The sequence below is a fragment of the Nipponia nippon genome, unplaced genomic scaffold (genome assembly GCF_047370975.1).
Source record: "Nipponia nippon isolate SJK-2023a ecotype South Korea unplaced genomic scaffold, ASM4737097v1 scaffold_1, whole genome shotgun sequence".
NCBI lineage: Eukaryota > Metazoa > Chordata > Aves > Pelecaniformes > Threskiornithidae > Nipponia > Nipponia nippon.
In genome coordinates this window covers 79,573,808-79,596,976 of record NW_028262290.1, presented here as the reverse complement: position 1 = coordinate 79,596,976, position 23,169 = coordinate 79,573,808, and the positions used below count along the sequence as shown (strand labels likewise).

The 23,169-nt window shown below is 39.4% G+C and overlaps 1 protein-coding gene across 7 annotated transcripts in view; it reads left to right on the top strand.

The window, feature by feature from the left end:
* The window catches only part of CTNND2 (catenin delta 2), a 690,230-nt gene that overhangs the window by 579,852 nt on the left and 87,209 nt on the right, over nt 1-23,169 (top strand). For all 7 annotated transcript variants that reach the window (XM_087760877.1, XM_087760884.1, XM_087760869.1 and 4 more), the window contains 3 exons: nt 437-554; nt 5,204-5,389; nt 16,497-16,670. In XM_087760877.1, the coding sequence (XP_087617003.1) occupies nt 437-554; nt 5,204-5,389; nt 16,497-16,670 (478 nt within the window). The remainder of the gene's footprint in view (nt 1-436; nt 555-5,203; nt 5,390-16,496; nt 16,671-23,169) is intronic.

Genomic DNA, 23,169 nt, shown 5'->3' with positions numbered 1-23,169 from the left:
CCTGCCTACTGGGCTCTTCAAATCCTAGGAGATTTCTTTGGCAAAACCTCTAGACTTTTCAAAGCCTGATTTATATGTACACATGCACATTTTTAAAATGCTTTCTCACAAATACAAAACCTACGTTTAAAAAAGAAAGAAAGAAAAATGATCAGCCCTTCTCCAAATTTTAGTAGGCAGTGAGTCTCCCAGCTCAGGTGGGCGCATGCTGCTTGGCCTCTCAGCCCTTTCTTGTGGAGGACCTGATGACTTCCATTTGTTCCCCTCTGTGTTACATTTCCTAAGCTCATTCACAGCTGTCTTCATTATTCACAGCTCTGAACTGATGAAAGGAGAAAAAAAAACCCAAGTGTTTTTATCCGTATGTTAATTGTGTAGAGGAGGGGAGGTGGGCAGGGGAGCTGTGGAGGTGGTGACCCTTGCTGTTGCCTTGCAGGAATGTCAGCTCTGCTGGAGAGGAGGCCCGCAGAAGAATGAGGGAGTGTGATGGCCTGACGGACGCATTGCTGTACGTGATCCAGTCTGCTCTGGGGAGCAGTGAAATTGATAGTAAGGTTTGTCATCTTTGTCTTTTGAGGAGCAAGAAATCCAGATATTCAGGGTATAGCAGGACTATGAAGTGACAGTTTTTTTAAAAAAATGCATTGTGAAGGATGCCTTAGCAAAGCATAATTTAGCCCAGTTTTTTCTTTCCCTTCTGTTGAGCTGTGTATTTTTGTGTGCTAAGTGTTGGATTTGTGTCTACCTGTGTAGTGTGCACAGGTAAGCGTGTCGTTCACTCACTTGAATTATTAAGGGAGAAAACACGATACTGATTTAAGAAGAGCAAATATGTCATGTTCCATGTAAACTTCCTTACACTGCTCTGCCAGGTTTACCTTAAAATTGATTTTCAGTACCCAGTATGAGACAGAGCTAATAACAGTGAGGTAGGCTTACAAGGCAAACACACACAAAAAAAATTGCACAATTAATAGGCAGTTTTGCAGTAATACCAAGTATCCTGAAGAGGATCAATGAATGCTTTCAATAACAACTGTTTTAAGATGTGTTTTTATGTCAGCTTTACTTTTCTGAAGTACTAGGATATGAACATGCTTCTCCAAAGGTGAAGGGCACTGCCTAATTAAAAAGACTTCAAGCATTTACAAATTGAAGATTTGTAATACATTAAAGTATTCCAGAGAAGAAGAAAAAGGCTAGTTTCAAATACCTTTTGCTTTCAGTATATGGTGCTAAATTAATTACAGCTGCTGCTCTAGGACACCATTGGTCCATTTGCAAACTGCTAAGAATCACAGGAGAGCAGCCTTTTACATAGTGAAATTTTAAAGCCCACTGGCTTTGTATTTCCAAATGATCTTTCACAGATAGTTGTCCATGGACCTCTGTGGGTTTATAGGTTGGAGAGGGATAAATCACAGAATGGTTTAGGTTGGAAGGGACCTTAAAGATTATCTGGTTCCAACCCCCCTGCCATGGTCAGGGACGCCTTCCACTAGACCAGGTTTCTCAAAGCCCCATCCAACCTGACCTTGAATGCTTCCAGGGAGGGGGTATCCACAACTAATCTGGGCAACCTGTTCCAGTACCTCACCACCCTCATAGTGAAAAATTTCTTCTTTATATCTAATCTAAATCTACCCTCTTTCAGTTTAAAGCCATTTCCCCTTGTCCTATCGCTACATGCCCTTGTAAAAAGTCCCTCTCCAGCTTTCTTGTAGGCCCCCTTCAGGTACTGGAAGGCTGCTACAAGGTCTCCCTGGAGCCTTCTCCAGGCTGAACAACCCCAAACCAACTGCCTCAGCCTGTCCTCATAGGAGAGGTGTTCCATCCCTCTGATCATCTTCGTGGCCTGCCTCTGGAGCTGCTCCAACAGGTCCATGTCCTTCTTATGTTGGGGGCCCCAGAGCTGGACGCAGTACTCCAGGTGGGGTCTCAGGAGAGCAGAGTAGAGAGGCAGACTCACCTCCCTCGACCTGCTGGCCACACTTCTTTTGATGCAGCCCAGGATACGGTTGGCTTTCTGGGCTGCGAGTGCACGTTGCTAGGTCATGTTGAGCTTTTCAGTGACATAACCTCCAGGATAACATCCAGAACTTTCTGGTACTTAGCCTGAATCAAATAGGTGAAATTTGCCCACGCATTCAGGGGAGGGAGGGAGGAACAATGAGAGATTTGTAGCATGTGGTTTGGGAATAGCAGCATGGTTTTGTGGTTTAAAGGCAAAAAACCCACAACCCATTAGTCTCTGATCAGCTTTCCATTAATAAAAGTTTATCAGAGTGATGATCAGAGGAGGCCCACCCACAAGATAGGCACCGCACTTGCAGCGGGGTTCAGAGCAAACATGGCTGCCATCTGCAGCCAGCCGCCTCCCATCCCTCCCTGCCACCTCCTGCAGCGCAGCCCCCAAACACGGGGGCGTTTTCAGCTTCATTAGCTTTGGAAGAGCTGAACCAGGAACTGTTTCAAAGCGTCCTGATTTGGCTTGCCTAACAGAAAGGAGAAGTTAGAGGGGCTTCATTGGAGGAGGGTGGGAGGTGGATGGAGGAAGAAGGAGGGAGGAAGTCAGTTTATGCCCTATCTCACAGCTCAGCTGCTGCTTTTTCAGCAGTTTCTTTGTAGGGAACCCAACTGATTTAAAGATTGTTTTACTGTTAAAAAGGCTAAATAAGGAGCACAGCAAGCTCCCTGTTTTGCCTCTTATTGTTAATATACACTGTTCTGTTTATACTCATTTGTAGCTGATATGACTTGGAAAAATCGCAGGCTGAGTTTTAAATGGAGGAAAAAAAATGAAGAAATGAGAGAAAAATCATTCTCCCTGCCTTAGTAGTTTTAACCTCCTGTCTAACAGGTTTTTAACTGTATGACATAAAGCAGTTGTGCAGCTAAATACAAAGCATCATAGTGTAACCCCTTACCTTGCATCTTTATCCCAAAGTAGAATGTAATTTTAAATAAATTAATTATTTAAATAACTGGTTTTAAATCAGTTTTTAATCTAGTTTCAAAAATGGTGCTATTATAACAAAAAATTGAACTTTAAAATAAAGTTATAAATGTTGTTTTCCAAATGCCACAACAGTTGCCCTATTAGATAATTTTTTAATACCGTTAGTGACTAAAAACTGAAATAATGAAAAACAAATCCCTGCTCTTGCAGGCTCTGAAAGAAGATGGGGGACTAACAGCAGAGTTGCTGTTAGAGTCATTCCTCATGTTGGTGAAGTCAAGAGTGCATAAATCTTAGCAACATTACAAGCATCTTAGCAGCAGTGTTTCTTATAAATGTCTAAAAAGAAAAAACTATGATACTTCAAGTTAAAATGTTAAATATGGGTGACTTGGACATGGTTACCTGACAAAGTTACTGTTCATAATTTTGATGTGATCTATTAAGACTACTGAACTCCTATTTAGTCCCCTTACAATGAAACTGAAAAATATCTGTAGGAATGAGGAATACAAGGACCTTGAAAGTTCAAAGCTACAAGTCAAGGAGGAGTGAGGTCTGTCAAACTGCATGACTAAAACCAGCTTTCTTGGCTTGTATGAGATCAACTTAGTGAGGAAGGTGTAGGTTGCATTCAAGGCTTGGAAGTTGGCTTATCAGTTTTTAGTTTGAGGTAGCATTGTCCTCACAGTGGACTTAGCTAATTTGTTTTTGACATCTGAGAATTTTAAGTGTGAAAGCTATTATTCATAAAAAAGGGAATTAAAATTCAGAACTCTAACCAAGAAATGCAAAGCTTCAACTTCAGCATGTTATGGATATGCAGAAGTAAATATTAGCAAGAGTGAATAAAATTCAGATATGGAAATGTTAAAGAAAAGTAAAAGAGGTAGCAAGCTTTTTATGGTCACCATGAGCTCTGCAAAGCTTTGAGGTATGAAAGGTGCACTAAGAAGTTTCACATTTTCTACATATATATTTCTACATCTGTTTATGTATTTGGCTGGAGATTTCGAGTTAGTACTAGTGCAATGTGAAATTTCATTTACATTTTAAAAAAAAAAAAAGAATTCCTGTCTAGATGAGTCTGATTTCAGTGTTCAATATGATCTCTGGAACTCAGTGTCATCTCAAAAACCATGTGCCAAATGCACACCTGGCATAAGCTCATACAGTATGTGAAAGTAAATGAAGCCCCATCTGTTTGGTGATGGCAGAGTACGATCGAGCCGAAAGCCTCACAGTCGTTCCTTTCTGGGTTAATGGAGCAACAGAGGTGGAATGTAGTCACTATCACTTTTTATCTCCATGAAGCATTAGGAACATTTGAAATAGATAGAGATACAGATTGGCTTTTTTAACCATGCTTTCCCTGCCTCTGGAAAATTAAGCACATACCCTTCCTGTTAAGGGTAGTCACACCAAATTGAACCAACTAAATGAGTAGGTTTCAAGCAAGTCTAAACCAAGCTTCTTTTAGACTTGCAGAAATTATCTTGAATTATCAGTGCCATCTTTTTCCTCTGCTGGGATTTCTGGATTCACTCCACCATCTTTTACAGAAGGCACAACCTACTAGGGGGGTAAATGGATGAAAGAGAAAGGCTGCCTACAAGTTATTTGCAGCCTGGCTAGAAGCAGTAAAAGCAGCAAGACTCCTGCGATTTCTAGTGTTACTTTTAGGACTCGAGAAACATCATCTGTTCATACTACAAGTATTTGTGAAACAGAACTCAGCTCCCATTTTTTCTGGTAGCTTACGTAGAATTGATGCCAGAAATAACCTTTATTTCTGTTTTTAAAAAAGAGGGAAAAAAAAAAAAAACAGCCACACACAAAGCAAAACCCATGACCTATTGCCATTTTCTGTTTGTAGCATTTTTTTGTTCACTGAGGTGGGAGTTTGCCGACATTCTGTGCGTGTTCAGGTTCTCTTGATCACTTTTTATCTTGGCTTCTGTTTCACATGGGGCTCCAGCATGAAGTTCAGAATGACAATTAAAAGAAAAACTCACGCAAAAAATACTGTCCAGACTACCGATTTCTTTCCATAAAAATTTCTAAATCTCTTAAGCTGTAGTTACCTGGGGAGCACTCAGAAATGAGCAGATAAGAAGCGTGCTGGGAAAATGTATGTGCAAAGATCGATATTTCTTCTGCTTTGTATATAGAGTGAGCAAGGGAAGGATTTTAACTTTTTTCTGGTTGTTTTGGTTGTGTTTTTTTTTTTGTCACACTTTTCAGACCGTTGAAAACTGTGTGTGCATTTTGAGGAACCTCTCATACAGGCTAGCTGCAGAAACATCTCAGGGACAGCAGATGGGAACAGATGAACTTGATGGATTGCTCTGTGGTGATGCCAATGGAAAAGACACAGAGAGTTCAGGGTGCTGGGGGAAGAAGAAGAAGAAAAAGAAATCACAAGATCAGGTAATGAAAGCTACTTGCAGCTGCGTTGTGAGTGGTTGAAGTGCCCATCGTTTAAAATACAAATGATTAATGCACTGTATTAGAAATAAAATCTGTGATTCGTAATATACAAAACTGTTGCCTTTGTGAATTAGCTGAGAGCTTAAAGCAGAGTATGGCTCAGGTAATGAAAGGAAATAAGTTTGCTTGAGAAAGCTGCGCATTATGTGGTGACACCTGGAAACTGTAGTCATGTGTGCACTGTGAACACCATAAATACTGTCAACTGCTCGGTCTATTAAAGGAAGTCATTTCTAATGAAAAGTTTAAATCTTAACATTCAGATGTAATCTGAATCTACTTCGCACTGTACTTCCACGCAGCCACCTGTGTGTAGAGAGGCCTTGATGCAAGCAAACATCAGGCTTACATTTGTATACCTATCTGCTTCAAAGTTAGTCTTGTACTCTGTCTCTACATGTTGAGAGAAAACTGTACAGGACTGAATCAAGCAATATGATTGAATGTTAAAAAAGCATGCATACTTTGATATATTTAATGTCATTACCAAACAAAGATTGCAAAGTACAGTCTTGGTAGTTTCCTCAAGTTATTTGAGGTGCTGCTGGTTTTTATTTTAGGTGAGTTGACTTTCAAAGTGTATTTTTCTCCTTTTTTTTTTTCCTCATTAACAACCTAAAATTTGGGAAATGATGACAATGATTTCAAATGACCTGTTGTCGTGGTTTAACCCCAGCTAGCAACTAAGCACCACCCAGCCACTCGCTCACTCCCCCCCGGTGGGATGGGGGAGAGAATCGGAAGAGTAAAAGTGAGAAAACTCTGGGGTTGAGATAAGAACAGTTTAATAGGTAAAACAAAAGCTGTGAGCACAAGCAAAGCAAGGATTTCATTCGCTACTTCCCATGGGCAGGCAGGCATTCAGCCATCTCTAGGAAAGCAGGGCTCCATCACGTGTAACAGTTGCTTGGGAAGACAAACGTCATCGCTCTGAATGTCCCCCCCTTCCTCCTTCTTCCCCCGGTTTATATGCTGAGCATGACGCCATACGGCCAGTCTGGGTCAGCTGTCTTCTGGCTGTGCCCCCTCCCAGCTTCTTGTGCACCTGGCAGAGCATGGGAAGCTGAAAAGTCCTTGACTTAGTGTATGCACTACTTAACAACAACTAAAACATCAACATTATTCTCATCCTAAATCCAAAACACAGCACTATACCAGCTACTAGGAAGAAAATTAACTCTATCCCAGCTGAAACCAAGGCACCTGTGCTGGCAGCAGGCAGTTCTCAGTCTCTTCCTAGACTTAGTCTTTTCCATTGGTGTTTATTTCTGTTTCAGATTGCTCAAAGAAAATAATTCAATGAGTAAGCACTTAGGCACACAGGGTATTTGCATAAATTATGTAAATGAGTGTTGAAAATATTCCTGAGTTCATAAAGGAAAATTGTGCTAACGTGGAAAAGTTATAGGAACATTAACAAGCTAAGATTCGGGCACTGAAAAATGCAGCACTCATGACTAGTAAGACTTTAATTTCACCTACTCTTCTAGTTAAGCACCGCAGTCATCAGATAACTTGAATTTATTATGGCCTTTTGTTGGGATTTCTGTATTAAGCTACAGTGAGATAAAAAGTGCCAAAGCAAGCTGATTTTACCCCATAAAGCAGCCATCATCCCTCTTTCTGAATTAACAGTTCCCACACGCTACGCTTGCAGTTATTCAAAGTGCAGCAACAAAAATAGCATGTCTGGATATGACTGGGTCGTACTGCAACTCGCCTTGCTCTGTTGGTGCTCTGTTTACCAACACACACATGTGCACACACGCTATGTATAAAGTCTTCTCTGACTCTTCCTTTTATATTCCTTCTGTGATTTCTGGATCTCAGGTTCATACTTTTAACTCTGCACCACTGACTGTTTCATTGTTCCTGTCAGACTTCTCTGTACTTTAAAGGGTCCCTATAAAAGATCTTCCTCCTCCTCCTCCAGGCCAATGAACTATTCTCTTTTGGCTGATTTCCTTTACAATATACGTGCTTCTGCTTGCTCTTAGATATCTTTTGTCTGTTTCTATGAGCGTTCATTTTCAACATGCAGCATGGTAAAGGTCTCTTCAGATCTGCTTGTGTTTGTGTAATGGAAGGGTTTAATATAATCTTTAAAATCCAAAGAAAAGTAAAACTATGCACATATATTCAGGTCTATGTTTAATAGGCTTTTCTGCGTCAGGGAAATAAATTTACTCTTTCCAGAAGTAATTTTGTGGTGCACAAGACCACTTTGCTTTACAAACATTAGAAATATTTTTCTAATTATTTTTCTTCTTTCATTTGATTTCCTTTAAATCTGGACAGCCTACCCCATCTTGCCATATACCAGTTCTCACCTGTGGCTATTATTCAGTTCAGGAGTTCAAGGGAGCCTTGTGGGCCTTCTGCAAAGTGCGTTATTCCTGCCCCGTGATCCTTGACTGTTGCTGACCATACCAAACATTTTGAAATATGTTATCAAGTGAACTCGAATGCTACTAAAAACAAATGTGACTGAGGTCTATCAGCAAGATCACCATGCCAGAAACAGCTCTCCCGAGTTACTCTCATAAATGGAGAAGAAAAACAGAAGAATGTTTTTCATGTAACTGTTCCTTTATATTAATAGCATAGACCTTGACCCCCAACTCATACTGAGGTAAGGGTAAAAGTAATTTTTTTTCCATTTATTTTGCAAAAGTGAGCACACAGCTGTATTCAGTTGGCTTTCTTTCTGGAAACCACCCAGTCCAATTATGTAAAAAAAAAAAAAAAAAAAAAAATGTTCTTTCTGCTTCTTTGGCTCTGTCATTGTCTTGCGGTTTTTCAGGACCCTGGTACGTTCATTACTACTGAAAAGTAGGACTAACTGGTATGTCCTTGTGGACTGTGTCACAGTCAGGAATACTCTGTTTACTGTTGCTGTGTGTGTCAAGAAAAATCGGTATTCTTGGGTGTTTTGTTGGGTTTGTCTTTTTCCAGGCAAGAGTCTGAAGCAACAGAATCATCTTGTGTTCCTTAGGTTAGTCAGAATTCACCCCATCTAAACTGAGCTCATCAACATTTTCTCCAGGTTGCAGGAGAAAGTTTTCACATTTCCTTTCACCATACATTGTCACCCTGTGTGCTGGCTGCTGCCTGTGTATTTCATGTGTACATATTCTTTTATAGTAATCTCATTGTTTTTCTGCAAGACACTTCAGTTTTTCCAGGTAATGCCTTTCATAATCTCTTTTCAGTTGCAGTGCTTAAGCTGTTACCTGCTGCTTGTTCTGTCCCTCAGAACAGATGTCCTGCTCTCCTTGGGATGCTATTTTTAGAGTGCTCATTCCTTTAAGTGCCTCAGCAGGGAAGCTTTTATGCTCTAAAATATCTTATAATATAGTTCTGAAGATCACGCTTGTGACGGAGAGTGTTTTACATGTAAATAACCAAGGCGTACCTGTGGAATCTTCATAGGATGCAATGATTTACAACGCCACCACGGATTTGGAACCTGTCGAGGGAAACCTCGAAGAAACGAATGACGACAAAGATACAAGAGTAGTCAGTTACCCAGATGCCCTGTGAAGAGATGGCATTGAGCTTCAGGCTACTTTTAATAGATCATTCATGCTAGGCAATACAAACCTAGTTACCTGTTGGAAAAGTTCTTTACAAATGTAAAAACAAATCTTTCTTTGGCTCCTTATTATTGTCACTTACAGATACACAAAGTGGAGTTCAGCCTAGTATTAAAACTCCAGTCATTTACCTGTGTGATTCCTTTACCACTTGAGAGTTTTGCCTTTCCTCTCAGGCGAAGCACAGGGCACAGACACATCTCTCAGAGTTGTGACACCTCAGTACAGGGGAGTACTTTCCAGTTCTGCGGCCTGATAACATTTTATGTCCCCAGAAAATATGTGTTGAGAGTATAGGTTTCATTCTTTTTTTGGCAGTGCGTGGGGTTCTTGTAGAATAAAATTGGCTGTCTCAGTGTTCCTCAGAAGATAAGGTTTACAAAACAGTGCGGGGGAAAAATGTTCAGATTTTAGTGAATGCAATCGTGAAATTTTCCTTTTACGGTATGCTGGTTCAGTCCTTCACTTGGTTTCTCAAGTGTGTATTTTCTTGAACTCCTTCTGAAGTGATCGATACAGGCATTTATGGGGTGGTCTTTAATTTTTGAATAAAAGTATTCAACTTATCTAAAAGCTGCTATTAGCAAAACTACTGTAATTGGGTAATAATACCAGATGTACCCTTTTAGACAGCAGATGTGGATGAAGTCGCAGTTTTCTATACTTAAAAAAAAAAAATCCCATACACAGCTAAGGAGTTTGTTTCTTAAACGCTGAACAGGAGAAACCTTATGTAACATTAAAGTCACTTTCTCATTGGTTTTCTCTGTAAAGAAATCAGAAGTTAATTTCTTTGTTCTATGATTTAGGAAACAATTATCCCTGTTTCTCTAGGTTATATTTCAGTTGTAGTCACACATAAGTTACTTGAGGAGAAGAACAGAACTGAGTGGTAATAGAAAAAGTAGTTTTCTTTGAAAGGCCTTCCAAGAACCCATGGGAATATATTTTTCATTAATGACATCAGTTGTCTATACCAATGGCAACTTCTCTACATCTTGAAATCAAATAAGAGATGTTTCTTTGTTCAGTTCATAGTTATGTCTGATATCACCTTTCAAATGACTTGACCTAAGGAGTTCCCTCAGGTTCACAGGAAACAAATGTTCTCTTTGTTTCAGAGTAAAGGTGGGTGATGATGAAAGAGCCCGCAATCCTTCCTCTCTTCGGTGGTTTACCAGAGCTCCGACAGGTTCTAAGGTGTATGCTTTGTCATGCAAGTTTAATGCTGGAAGAGACGCAAACCTTCTAAAGATTTGTGATAAAAGCCAGATATAGTATTGGTATTATCTATGGAAAAAACAAAAGCAAAACTTCTATAAAGGCTTCAGGAAAAATAAGTGAGACTCACCTGACTTTATTTCTGTCTCAGACTTTGAGGACTGTAATTCCCTGTCATCACCGTTGTTCGTTACATTCTCTCTGCTGCTTACCTGTGATCAGCTCTTACTGAGTCCTTACCCCACAAAGCTCTCCAGCTGTAGAGGCCTTCATCTCCAGCTAGGACATTGTAGACATCAACCTCCCTGCCTTGTATCATGTCACTCTTCAGATGGAAACTAATTTTTGCACTGCTGAAAATTTTGTCGCTGCTGTTGGTATGCTCCCTGCTGCCAACAGGTTTATTCTTTGAGCTGTATGAGAAATGAGGGTTATGACAAAAAGCAGTTAGGGGAAATAAGATGTATGTCCAATTTCAGTAAAAGAGCCAGGGAGTTGTCATTAATCCTTATTTTATTTCTTGTTATGCAGCCCATTATATACACATGTGGCACTATTTCATTTCTTTTCCTTTCTTCATTAAGAAGAAACAGGCTGACTTCTTGGCTTCATGCTCTTTTCAAGTTCCCCATCTGTGATCATTCTTGTCAACCCAGAATCTAGCCCAAAATCTGATTTTTGATTGGAAGTGACACTTTTGAAATGAGCCTGACCTTCTCTTTCACCTTCTGTCAGGAGCCTTAAGGTATAACAGCAACATTTCAAGTTATATATCATTATGAATTGACTGGCACACCTCTTTAGCATGCTTGCTAAATGGGCTGTAAATTCTTCTATCCAGGTGAAACAGCAGGTTTAAGGCCATAATATTTCAAAAAGAATAAAAAAATAAAGCTGTCAGATAATGCCTTTTCATGTGGTGAGACTACTGTTTTACCAAGTATATTTCAATATTCTACCGAGCCATACCAAATTAATAAGCACAGAAACAGAAATGGTGGTGGCTCCTGGGTTTAGCTAATAATCTAAACTGAGATTAGAGATGAAAGGCTGTGTTGCCAGTATGTTCTGCTCAGGAAGGATGTTATTTCCACTTGATGCTTTGCTTGTCTTGCACAAGGTAGTTATGCCAAGTGTTGATTAGCAAGAAATCAACTATCTTGATCAGCTCCTTACAGAGCTTCTTAGCAACCATTTCTAAATTCTTGCTTGCCTATGCAGAAACATCTCATATACCCTGGGAATCTCTCAATATCACGCATGACCAAGTTGTTTTCAAAGTCAAAACTACAGGGTTATTAAATATAATTTGTGTTTGTCAATTTTTGGAATATAGTGCAAAGCCTGTTAGCTTCAGCTTCCTATGGAAAGGAGAGGGGTGAGAAGAAGGAGATGTAGTGAGATGCCAAGGATGGTTGTCCCTGGATTGAAATCCATCCTCTCTTATTTGGGAAGGGTCTGGTTTTAAGCAAAGACAAAATGCACAAATGGAATGAAATTATTTTTCTTAGCTAAGTGTAATCATATAAATAAGTTGAATAAAGGCATTGACAATTATTTTAAGAATGTAATATATAATCTGAAGTATAATTTAGATTTATTCATGTCTCTGATTAATAATAAAGATTCAAAACATTGGAAAGTTTTGAAAGCATTCTGAACACCTTTCCCAAAATTGTAAACAGTGTTGCATCAAATTGGGGAGGTTACCGTTATTTACACAATAAACTGTATCCAAAAATTGCCCAGTTCTGTTGGGACTACACATCGCTGGGCCACAGCAGCTCTGCCCTCTCCCACCCTACTCCTGTTGTCTCTGTGTCGGTAGATACCTTCATTTATATTCACCACCTTTCTTTAGGCCTGGATGTCTAAACTGAAATTTGACTTGATTTAAATAGTGGCATTCCTGTCTCCTTTGTACCAGCTGCATGGATTCCCATCACCCCTGAAAGCAAACTCCATGATTTTGATGAAATTTTGTTGCTTAACTTCAGATTTCTGCTCTTGACAGCATTGGCCAGTGCATCTCTTGGACAAAAGTTTCCAGAAGAGGTTATTGGACTGACATGCCTAGGGATAGCTGGCATAGACTGCCACAGCCACTAAGATATGCAGGGTGAGAAATCATTGTCCCCTTAGGGGGCCTGTTAGTTTAGAAGTCTTTGGCATTTCAAAAATGCTTTTGGTGAGCACTGTTTAATTGTTGATATAAATTTTGTCACTGCTGCTACAAAGAGCATAGCTACAGCCTTATCAGACTATCTCAAATGTCTAGGATCATTGGAGAGAGATCAGGATGGTTTTAGTCATTGCTGGGTTTTGTCTGAGTTTTTCCCTAGGTTTTCTTTTTTTAGTAGTGGTATTTTTCACAGATTGAGGCAAAGGAAAATTCTCATACTTAATAAATGAAAATAAAACACTGTTGTTTTGTTATCACAAGAAAACCTATCATGCGATACTCCTTAAGAAGAAACCCCACCAACCTGAGGTTGTTAGTGAAAGCACCAAAATATGGAGAGTGCACTTCTCTTACTGAGTTGAAGCCTTCCCTTGTATTCAGTACAATTACACTATAAACATGGATTGGCTTTCATTAAAATGAGAAAGAAGGTGGTAGATAATCTGTTGTGTGGCACGGGGGAGCATCTTGATGAGTGATCTTTTTCTCCTCTCAAAGTTCCTTAGTAATGTGAAAACTTTGGAAACTTTATTAGAGTACTCTTACTCTCAAAAGTCTGTTCGTAAAGATCTTTGTATTCGGCTTTTTACTCTTTGTGACTTTCATCCTTTCTTTGCACCAGTTTCAGGAAATGAGAGATTTGTATCTCACCCACGTAACAAACAGTTTGTCAGCTTCAGCCACAATATATGTGGGTAATTTCAGCTGAAGGAGGGAAGCCTGGAAGGAATATTTGTTTATGACTTTTTTTTTTTTCCTCCTTAGCATAAGCTAGGAAGAGTAATTGCATGCAGTTGTCCTCTTTTTCAGAGGCTCCTAATACATCCACAGCCTATCTTGAAAAGACCTTGCTGATCATTCCTGATGGTCTGCAACAATACAGTAACTGTTCCAGTAATTCACTGGGTAGAGTTGTTTAGCACGCTGCCTCGGTTCATTAATATTGAGCAATGCGAACTGCAAAGCAACTTCTGCCGTGCCTGAGCCACCATTTGAGAAAATGGGCTGTAATGTTGTTTTGGGGAAGATATTTTTTTCACTCAGGCAATTGATGTTTATATTTATGAAATACAAAATAAGATGGGTGAAAATCAGGAAAATCTCCTTTGCAATAGCTTCTTTTCTGACCTGTATCAGTCCTGCACGCCCTGCAGCAGCTGGGCTGTACAGCTGCAGGCGCTGGTCTCGGCTACGCAGAAGGCTCCAGAAGCCATGAAGCCCTTCAGCAAAGGGTTAGCTGAGATCACACATGCAGGAGCAGATTGGAGCTGAAACACGGAGACAGGGAGCGTATGACAGGTCATGGTTGCTTGTGCCCTCTGTCTCCCAGAAAGTGGCTACAGGAGCATCTTTTCTGTCGCTCTTTATCATGCGACCTTGAAGAGGCTACCGTAGGCACGGCACGTATGTTATGCGTGGTTGGCAGTGACACCCTCCCTGTGCGTGCTGCTCAGCCGCTCTGGGCACACACACCACGTTTGAAGAATAGTGCGGGACGTTAGCCAATGTCACTGGATTTACTGCACCTTCACTGCACATGCAGGGGTGGTGCCAAAGACTTCCATCACCCTTAAAAGGACCCTGAGGCATCAGAGTGTCTTGAGAAAAACCTCTTCCCCCACAGTTGGTGATAAATTAATACAATCATGTGCTAAAAGTGAGTAGCAAGAAGGGCAGGGAAATGCTGTAATTTGTCTCACATTTTTGTTTCAAACGTTTTCTCTTTACTGGGCAGAATGGCAAAACCACATTAAGTATTAATTTATCTGCAAGTATCATTTCTAGTGCTTTGTAAGTACCAGCACAGCATGAACATATATACAGCTGTATTTATATCAGCTGATTTTCAGCAGTCTTTGGGATTGTAAATATCTGAGTTTAAAAAAAAAGTTATATCCCCACATGTGCGCAAAAAATGTATTGGGTCGATCTGATACATTTGATATGTTGTAGGTACTTTGTCCCTGAAATAATATAATAAGTACCCTGTGCAAACAGTGTTCAGTTGCATAATGTGTCCATAATTCGTGCAAATTGGAATTAGATGGATGGAGACCTGAATTTGTGCCCTTGGACATCACAAGTCGTTCATTAGTGGACTTGCAAAGGTACAAAGCCCAAATCTGATGTGAGGTCAGATTTGACCTGTAAGACGTGTTTCTCATTTGCTTTCAAAAAAATTCTGGCAGCGCAAATGATTGAATTCCGAGAGTTAAAATAAGAAGCAGGTTTTTATGTATTTTTTATGAGCTGATGAGCAGTCATTTCTGGCAAGCATGGTGATTTATACGGAGAAAAAAGGAGAACTGAGTCACATACAGTGAAGTCAGCCTATTGGTTTAAAGGCAGGAATGTATTTAAAAAATGCAAAGGCACAGACCTATAATAGTGTCATTGGAAGGGATTGTTTCTCCAGAAAGCAATTTTCCTGATGTTTCTCAGCCACCACTGAGTATTGCTGTGCCAGTTCTTTTAAACAATGGTAACTTTTGTCCAGTGCAGTGAGTTTCATATCTGAGCAGCTTTCTGGTTTTGAGTAACTGCTCAGGTGTATTAAATGGTCCCACTAGCTTTCCATTTTGGTGGTTTTTCTGCTTTAATTTAGAAAAAAATAGTGTTCTGGATTCTCAGTGGTAGTAATCTAGCAAAACCTTGTTAAAATTAAGCTATGTTAGTTGTTATTAGATAAGGCTTGGTTGATTGGCCCTTAAATTACATGTAGATTTTTGAAGTTAGCTTAAATAAAATTACGATTGATACTTCCTGAAAACAAGAGAATCTAGGTCTTTGCCCAGTGCAAGTATCGTTGTGTTGTTTGACTCAGAACTAATTAACTCAGCTAGGAAAGTTAACTGTTGCAGATCTAAACAGGGAGTTAATTTGGCCTGTGCTATCTTTGTATGGCTAGTAGATGTTTAATGTCATGATGCACATTTTTTATCTACATAATCACAGTAAACTCTAACCCATGGCATTAAAAGGTTTACTTTGTATCGTATTGTGCAATCTGTACATGTCAGAGGTGTTAGAAAAGAGATTGTATTAAAAAGTCGAGGCTTGCTTTTAACACTGGTATTAAGGCTATGAATTTTCTAAATCCCTTTATCTGTTCAAAGCAAATAAAAATATATATCGCATATACAGATAAAAATCACATTTAAAATACCATTAAAAGTGCATTCCACATCTTACTTTTGTTTAAAAAAAGCAAAAATGTCCTTGAACTACCTTCTTTTTAAGATACTTCATACTTAAGTGCAAGTATTGTGCACTCCACAGGAGAGGTGAATCACTGTTCTCCTGGAATAAAGTTTATCTTTCTGGTAGGAGTGGCTTTTGTGCAATAACCTGCTGCTTGTCCAGCTGTTAATATTGCCCATTTTGGATATCGACTGGGGTTATTTTCATGGCAAAACACGGTATGTGATGAGAGGAAGAGTCTGTTTTGTGAGAGGTGGTTCTACCTACTACATCAGAGTCTCAGACTGTACAGCTGGCTGGCTGTATGGCTGAACGCCTCCAGAACTCGCACAGTGAGAAGCCAGAAGAACTTGAGCAGTTGGAGAAGACTTGTCACACATGGGCCTTTCAGGGGATGGAGGGCTCATGGCTTTGCATGATTTAGTTTTCTACATGAGTGTTTCATGGGTTTTTTTCCCCTCTCATGAGAAGAGAGAGAATGCAGAGAACTGAGCAGGATGTGAAAAATGAAATTCTCTTCATACACAAGTTCTAGGTTTACTTCTTAAGATACATTGACGTTCACTGGGCTTCTGTTCGCGCCCAAAAAAATAAATGCAGCAAAAAATGTTTTTGTTATGTCAGCTAGCTAAAACACTGTGATTTCTGCCAATGCTCCTCTGTAAGGAGGATTGAGTAGGAAATTTGGTTTCTCTATGAAGAATCACATGATATGCTAAAATTGAGAACGGCTGCTTGCGGGCAGATGCCTTCACACACGCAGATGTAGATGTTATGGCTTCAACTGAGGCAACTGTCAAGTATTTCACTGTTCCTTGCTGACAATCTAATTTGTGCTTTCCAACAGTGGGATGGCGTAGGACCTCTCCCAGACTGTGCAGAACCACCCAAAGGAATCCAGATGCTGTGGCACCCTTCAATAGTCAAACCCTACCTCACACTTCTTTCTGAGTGCTCAAATCCAGACACGCTGGAGGGGGCAGCAGGAGCACTGCAGAACTTGGCTGCTGGGAGTTGGAAGGTAGGAATATTAACCTGATATGTATTTCTTTCTCAAAAACCCCTACAGATGGCAGCAAGTTGGTGATATAAATGTATCTGAATGCTTCTGGTAGTGGAATAACCCTCTGTTTTCACAGAACTATCTGCAGTCAAATTTGAGATAGTATTTTAAGTCCTCTGAATTGATACAGGTAGTCATATCATAGGACAAGTCAGCATACGGCAGTGAAAATCACATTGGTCAAGTCAAGTCTGAAAAATTGCTGCTGAAAACCAATAGCCAGACGAGGAGAAGGAGCATCTTTATGAATCCGGGGTGACAAAGCCATGAAAAATGAGCCAAAAATATCACCAGTGACAATCAAATGAAACCATATTGTTTTGTCACTGCAGAAACTGGTTGAAATTCTGTCTCTGAGGGGAAACCAGGCAAGAGCAGAGCAAGATATAAATGATGTGACACCAACACAAGTAATCTTACCATCTACTTTTTTAATAAATAAGAAATTATTAAAATGCATCGACAATATGATTAAGTATGTACAATGAGCAAGGAGATGCTCAATGAAGGCATTCTATTCCAGCTCATCCTACTTTTCAGTTATAATCCAAAGATCCGTTTTTTTCTCTCATATTATTTGGAGTGAATTGAGAAAATATTTGAGAACTCATTTATTAGATTTTGAAAATATTTCTAAACTTAGAACAAATCAATAAAATTCAAGATAACAGTTGAGCCTGGTTTACTTTTTAGGGCAATTCTTTCATTGTTTTCCTGATGGTAACTGGTTTGATTGGGTGAAAGTACTATACCGTCTTGTCCTATTGTATAAAGACAATGCCTTGATGTTAAGTCTCAGTGGGAATTTTTCACATTCACTATGAAGACATGCATGTATGGGGAAATGCAATTATCAACGTTAGGTCTCAGAAGGTATCCTGTTTGGTTTTTAAGCATTTGGGCATTTGTATGTGATACGTAAATACAAATTTAATGAGGCATTCATTTCAAAATGTTAGCCTTGAGGCTAAGAAGTTACTTTTTTTCCCTAAAGTTTTATTGGAAGTTGAGCTGGCACATCCAGTAGATCTTCAGAGGCATGTGATTTATTTTTGAGCCCACCAAACTTATAAAATGCCTTTGACTATTGCATTCATTGACATATGAAATTACTATCAACAGTATCTGTCCAGTGATTTCTGTCCTACAAAGTGCTACATATACACTGTGCCTGAAAATCATTATACTTCTATTATTCTTATATTGTAGACCACATCAGATTGTGTAATCCTGCTACAGAAACATGATAAATGTGTTTTATTCATCTGGGAATGGGTGTAGCCCTGGTCCAAATGAGAAAACCATGCATGCATATTTGCCAGGACTAACAGGAGTGCTAAAATCCAAGTGGTGCCCCTTCTTCCATTTCTAATAAATCTGTATCTGTCATCCTTTAGTTGGCAGAAGTGTATGGTGGCGAGAGGAAGAAAGGATCCACTGAGCTCTTTGGCAAGTCCTGGGTTAGAAAAACTGATTTGAACTTTAATATTATCCACACTGATACCATGGGAAAAGCTCAGTTGTTCTGTTGCTCTATTTTTCTAAAGATTCACCAGTTCCATTACAAGTGATATGCAGACACAGAATGAATATCCTTAATTTCACGTGTCATACTAGCCATTTTGTGAGTGGAATAATCCTCTTTGGGGATTACATAAGCATTGATGTTTCCACCTTTTGACCTCTCCTTTCCACTGTTGCAGCTTCTGGATATAAAATGACTGAAATACAAGATAGAGAACTCTTAAAAGAAGAGGTTATTCCTAAGGGAGATTTTAATTTTTTTTGTTTCTCCAAGAAATTGTAATTGTATAAAGAATGGGAAAAGATTTTTTTTTTTTTTGTTTAACTTGAAATCTTTCAAGAAGAACTTTATGATGGACTGAAAGAGGGAAAAAGAGCAAACTGCATTAAAATAATGTTGCTATTAATATTACTAGCAATAGTGGGGTGGTTTTTTTTCCCATTAGCATTATTTTAATGCCAGAAGAATCCCAGAATATATGAGGCAGCCAGGCAAGCTCACACACTTCTGAAGATACCGTCTCTTCTAGAAAAAAATACAGTGCAGTTGATACACTTGCATAATTCTTTCCTAGCTGTCTCACCCTTTTGGTTCCTCTAGTATAAAGCTGTCTAATCCTCTTCGGTGACTGAGAGGTAACACTTTTAACACAGGCAGTGCTTAACCAATGCCATTATGAAGGGAAAGTGAGCAGATAAAAGGAAGTCTGAATAATTTTTAAAAAATTGTGTAGGGGATTTACATAAATGTCTGCCACTAGAATTAATAGATTATATGTGTCTGAATGCCCTAGACTGCTTTCAAAAATTTCGAACACAAAAAGAAGGCATCAGTATGTAACTTTAAGGATTAATAGCTGAGAGAAGCTGAAAGTTTTCATTATTTCAGGGAATATAGTTTCTTATTGATACATACACATAAAATCAACACATGCACATAATAAATCTTAATCTGTAGGACATTTTTAGCACTATTTCAGTTGCAGGAATTCCTCCTAAAGCCAAATTCTAACAAAAAAAAAAAGTATGACATTATATTTGTATATAATTTTTCTATGTCAAGATAAAACACTTTGGACCAAAGCCTTGCTGTATATTACCCATCTGCAAAGTAAACTTGTTTTTTTTTACAATGACTAATACAATATTTGGTCTGCGCAATTATTGTTAGAACAAAGACACTCTATAACAAATCAAAAAAGGAGCATATTGGTGACAAATACATTAACAGGTCCAAATGAAAGCTTATCAATAGAACAGGATACTGATCTGAGGTATGAGGAAGGATGTTTTCAATGCAAAAATTTAACCTGGGATAGATCACGTCTGCGTATCTTGACCTTGATGTGTATTCTGGTACTGAAGGAGATTGACAGCTTATATACAAAGCAGAACTCATTTTGGAGGAGGCTGTTTCAGGTGAATATGGAAGTTGGTTCATCTCGCTCTTCCGCACGAGACGTTGTTACATAGAGAGGACACTGATATTGGAATCTGAAGGAAGCAAACGCATTCCTTTCATGGAAAAATGCATGCGTATCCTCACAGATCTCTCTTTTTTGTTCATATACTTATTTGATGCATCTATGCGTAATATGAATGGCCCTACCGGAATAATATTGTATGGAGACGTCCAAAAACATATGCTTTTCTCAGGATTTGACAAAGTTTTCCACATTACTGCCAGTATATGTTTAAGGGGTGACTGCTGCTTTGCACAGTGGCCTATGATACTAGCAGTTGATCACTGCACGTCCTCCCCCGATGGGGTTGATGGCCACTAGCAGTAGGCACTCCAAGTACCCATGCAACCTGACAGCCTACAGGTCAGGTTGTCAGCGCTGTACGTGCACGCGCCTACCCCCTTCTGCAGAGATCAGCTGCTACCTGCGGCTGGGTGGGTTTCTGTTTGAGGGGACTCATCGCTTCCCAAAATATTTTCTTCCATCAAATCATAACCAGGGTAATTACACTGTATCTGAACTTCCTACAGGCAGAAGGAGCAACGCGTAAAAAGGATGGCCATTGTTTTGGTTTTGCTTTCTTTCATTGCCACTCTGAGATATATTTTTTTCCAAAAGTAGACTTTTTCTAATTCTACTTAATATGAACTTGTATTTTAAAGCTGCTTAGTAAAAAGAAATAAAAATCCAGGCAAATACATTCCCCGTCACGCTTAGCTGGAGTTTTCACTGAGCGAATAAGGCTTGAGACATGCCTTTGGAAGCAGTGGAGACTCTTTACTTCCCATTAGATATCTGCTTTCATTGGGAGCTCTGTTAGTTTTCTTTGCCACTTAATCTGGGTTTTACCAAGTTTTTGCAAAAACGCACAAATAAAAATAGGAGGTTTGCTGACTCACTCAGCTGTATTCTGAAGACACTTGCCTGCTTATTAAGGAATTTCTCTCGCTATAACACTTCAAACATGCAGTCCTTTCTGCAACCTCGTATCATTATTTATTTTAATATCTTGGATTAAAAAAATTACGAGGTATAAAATTACAAGACTCATCCTGTAAAAGGAAATCTCCATAGATCTTTTTATATGTAGTCTGGCATCAGTATTTTTCCTTAGATGGTGGGAATAAAAGTGGCAAATTCTTTCTAGTTTTCACCTTGGTCAATAGGCTATTAATACATTAAATCTACTAAGCATGTAAAAAGTTATGTGCAAAATGTCCTAGAGTTAACGATGTCAGGAATCCAAGGTTATGTCCCTTCTGAACAAGATTTCCCTCTCAGGAAGAAAGGAGATACTGGGATATCTGTATGTTACTATGTCTGTCTATATGTATCTGGCAGCTAAATTTAGGCTAATGTCAGTTTATCTGCCAGAGAGATTTTCTGCAATACCCGTTGCTGTGAACTCGTAGAATCATAGAAGGGCTGAGGTCAGAAGGGACCTCTGGAGGTCACCTGGTCCAACGACCTGCTCAAGCAGGGTCACCTAGAGCCAGTTGCCCAGGACCATGTCTAGACAGTTTTTTGAATGTCTCCAAGGATGGAGACTCCACAACCTCTCTGGGCAACCTGTGCCAGTGCTCGGTCACCCTCACAATGAAAAAGCATTTCCTGATGTTCTACAAACCTCCTGTGTTTCAGTTTGTTCCCATTGCCTCTGGTCCTACAATATTATCTTTTCTATAACATGCAGTTAAAAACACAGTGTTGTCACCACAAGTAGGATTCCCTTAGTTTTGTCAAACCCTTAAAAATAATTTCTTCTTTCATATCATCCTGTTTTTTTTTTTTTTAAATACTATCATAACTTATATAGGTAATACATAACTTTTAAAACCGGGAGACAAGATCTACTATGTTTCTGTCAGCAATGTAATGGCTTACATTAGAACAGGCAGCACACCTGCTCTGGGCCTTGGTTAGTCCCTTCTCTGTGCCCAGTCTTCTGTCCCAGTTACTTTTCAGGCTTTACAAACTTCCCTCATCTGCTTTAATGACAGGATGGCCAGCTTCATTTTCCTGAGTGTCTGTTAGTTCCTTGAGCTCCTTAACATCAGGAAAAAGTGCTGCTCTGTTTAAGTCTTACAATCGCATGAGGCCATAGCCATAGCCATTCCTTGGCTAGTTCTTTCTACCTCCCTTCCTTTCACTTCCATGTTTGATCATACTCGGCAGGGAATGATAAGCCTCTTCGGTTGCATAACTGAATGTTCCTGCCTTTGATCCCCAACAGGTACAGTACCCACGTGGATGGGGTTTATGGGTCATTGGCCTGATCTCTTGAGATAGCTAGATGTGATCTTGGTCTTTGTTCCTTAGGCAAGCAGCTACATTTATTTTCTTAATTCCATCCCAGAGAAATCTGCTGCTCATGGGAGCAGGAGCTCCATTAAGTAAAATATTAGATAAGGAAACTGAAAACATAAAAGGGACTGATTCAGTCACGAGGTCAGTGCAGCTACTTCAAAGAGTAGTATGGAAAGAGTTTCAAGCTCTTTACCATCCAGACACTTACAGATAATGAGTAATTATTGTCTAAAGCAGCAGACATCTAGGTTATCAATCTTCCTCTTATCAGGCAAGGACATATTGTGGGTTCCTGGCCAGACTTTTCTGATGACTCTAGTTATTTATATACTAACCCTTTGGAGTTTCATCAGGCTGTTCCAGGAAAAAGTTTTTTGGATTACAGTGAAAAGCCTTACATTCATTTTCTCCAAAATATTAATATTATGAATCCTTATGTGATAGGATGGAAGAGATCACTTGTAACACATCACATAATCAACAAACGCAAACTTTTTAAATAACCAATGCTTTATTCTGTCAGGAATTCTTACCTGGGTGGAATCTCCCCCGTAGATGAGGCAGCATCAATTAATACAGGGAAACGTACTGGCTCTGTAGGAAGGAAGACAAGATTCAAGGCACAGGACAATATTCAAGAAGTAAGACCTGCTGCTGCAGACACCCTTATCACAGACATCATGAGATCAGCATGGGCATCAGTTTGTGGAATGGGAGCACAGTAGCTTACGGTGAATTCATGCTCAAAGTAATCCCTTACTATACTCAGTCAGATTGCTTCCCATGAGATGCATCGCTTTTGTCTCAAAGCCTTTCTTTTTTAATGGTATTAGGTACAATGTTTGGAGGAGTCGTTGTAATGGCTCTCAGATCATTTTGAATACACAGTACATACCTGTACTGCAGAACCAAGAATGATGACATGCGAGGGCAGTTCCTTCTGAACTATACCTCCCTCAAACGTTTAAGGTATCTTCTGTTAACACCATTTTAGCTTTCTCTAATTTCTTTATTTAACTATATATCTTTATCCACCAGATTTTTTTCCTTTCTCTTTAAGCTTGACTAAGGTCATGGTGCAAGAAGACAGTAACCAGTTAATACTTTTCTCTTGTCCTAACACAAAGATGTAGAGAACTTACTGGTGGCCCAGCAGATGGGAT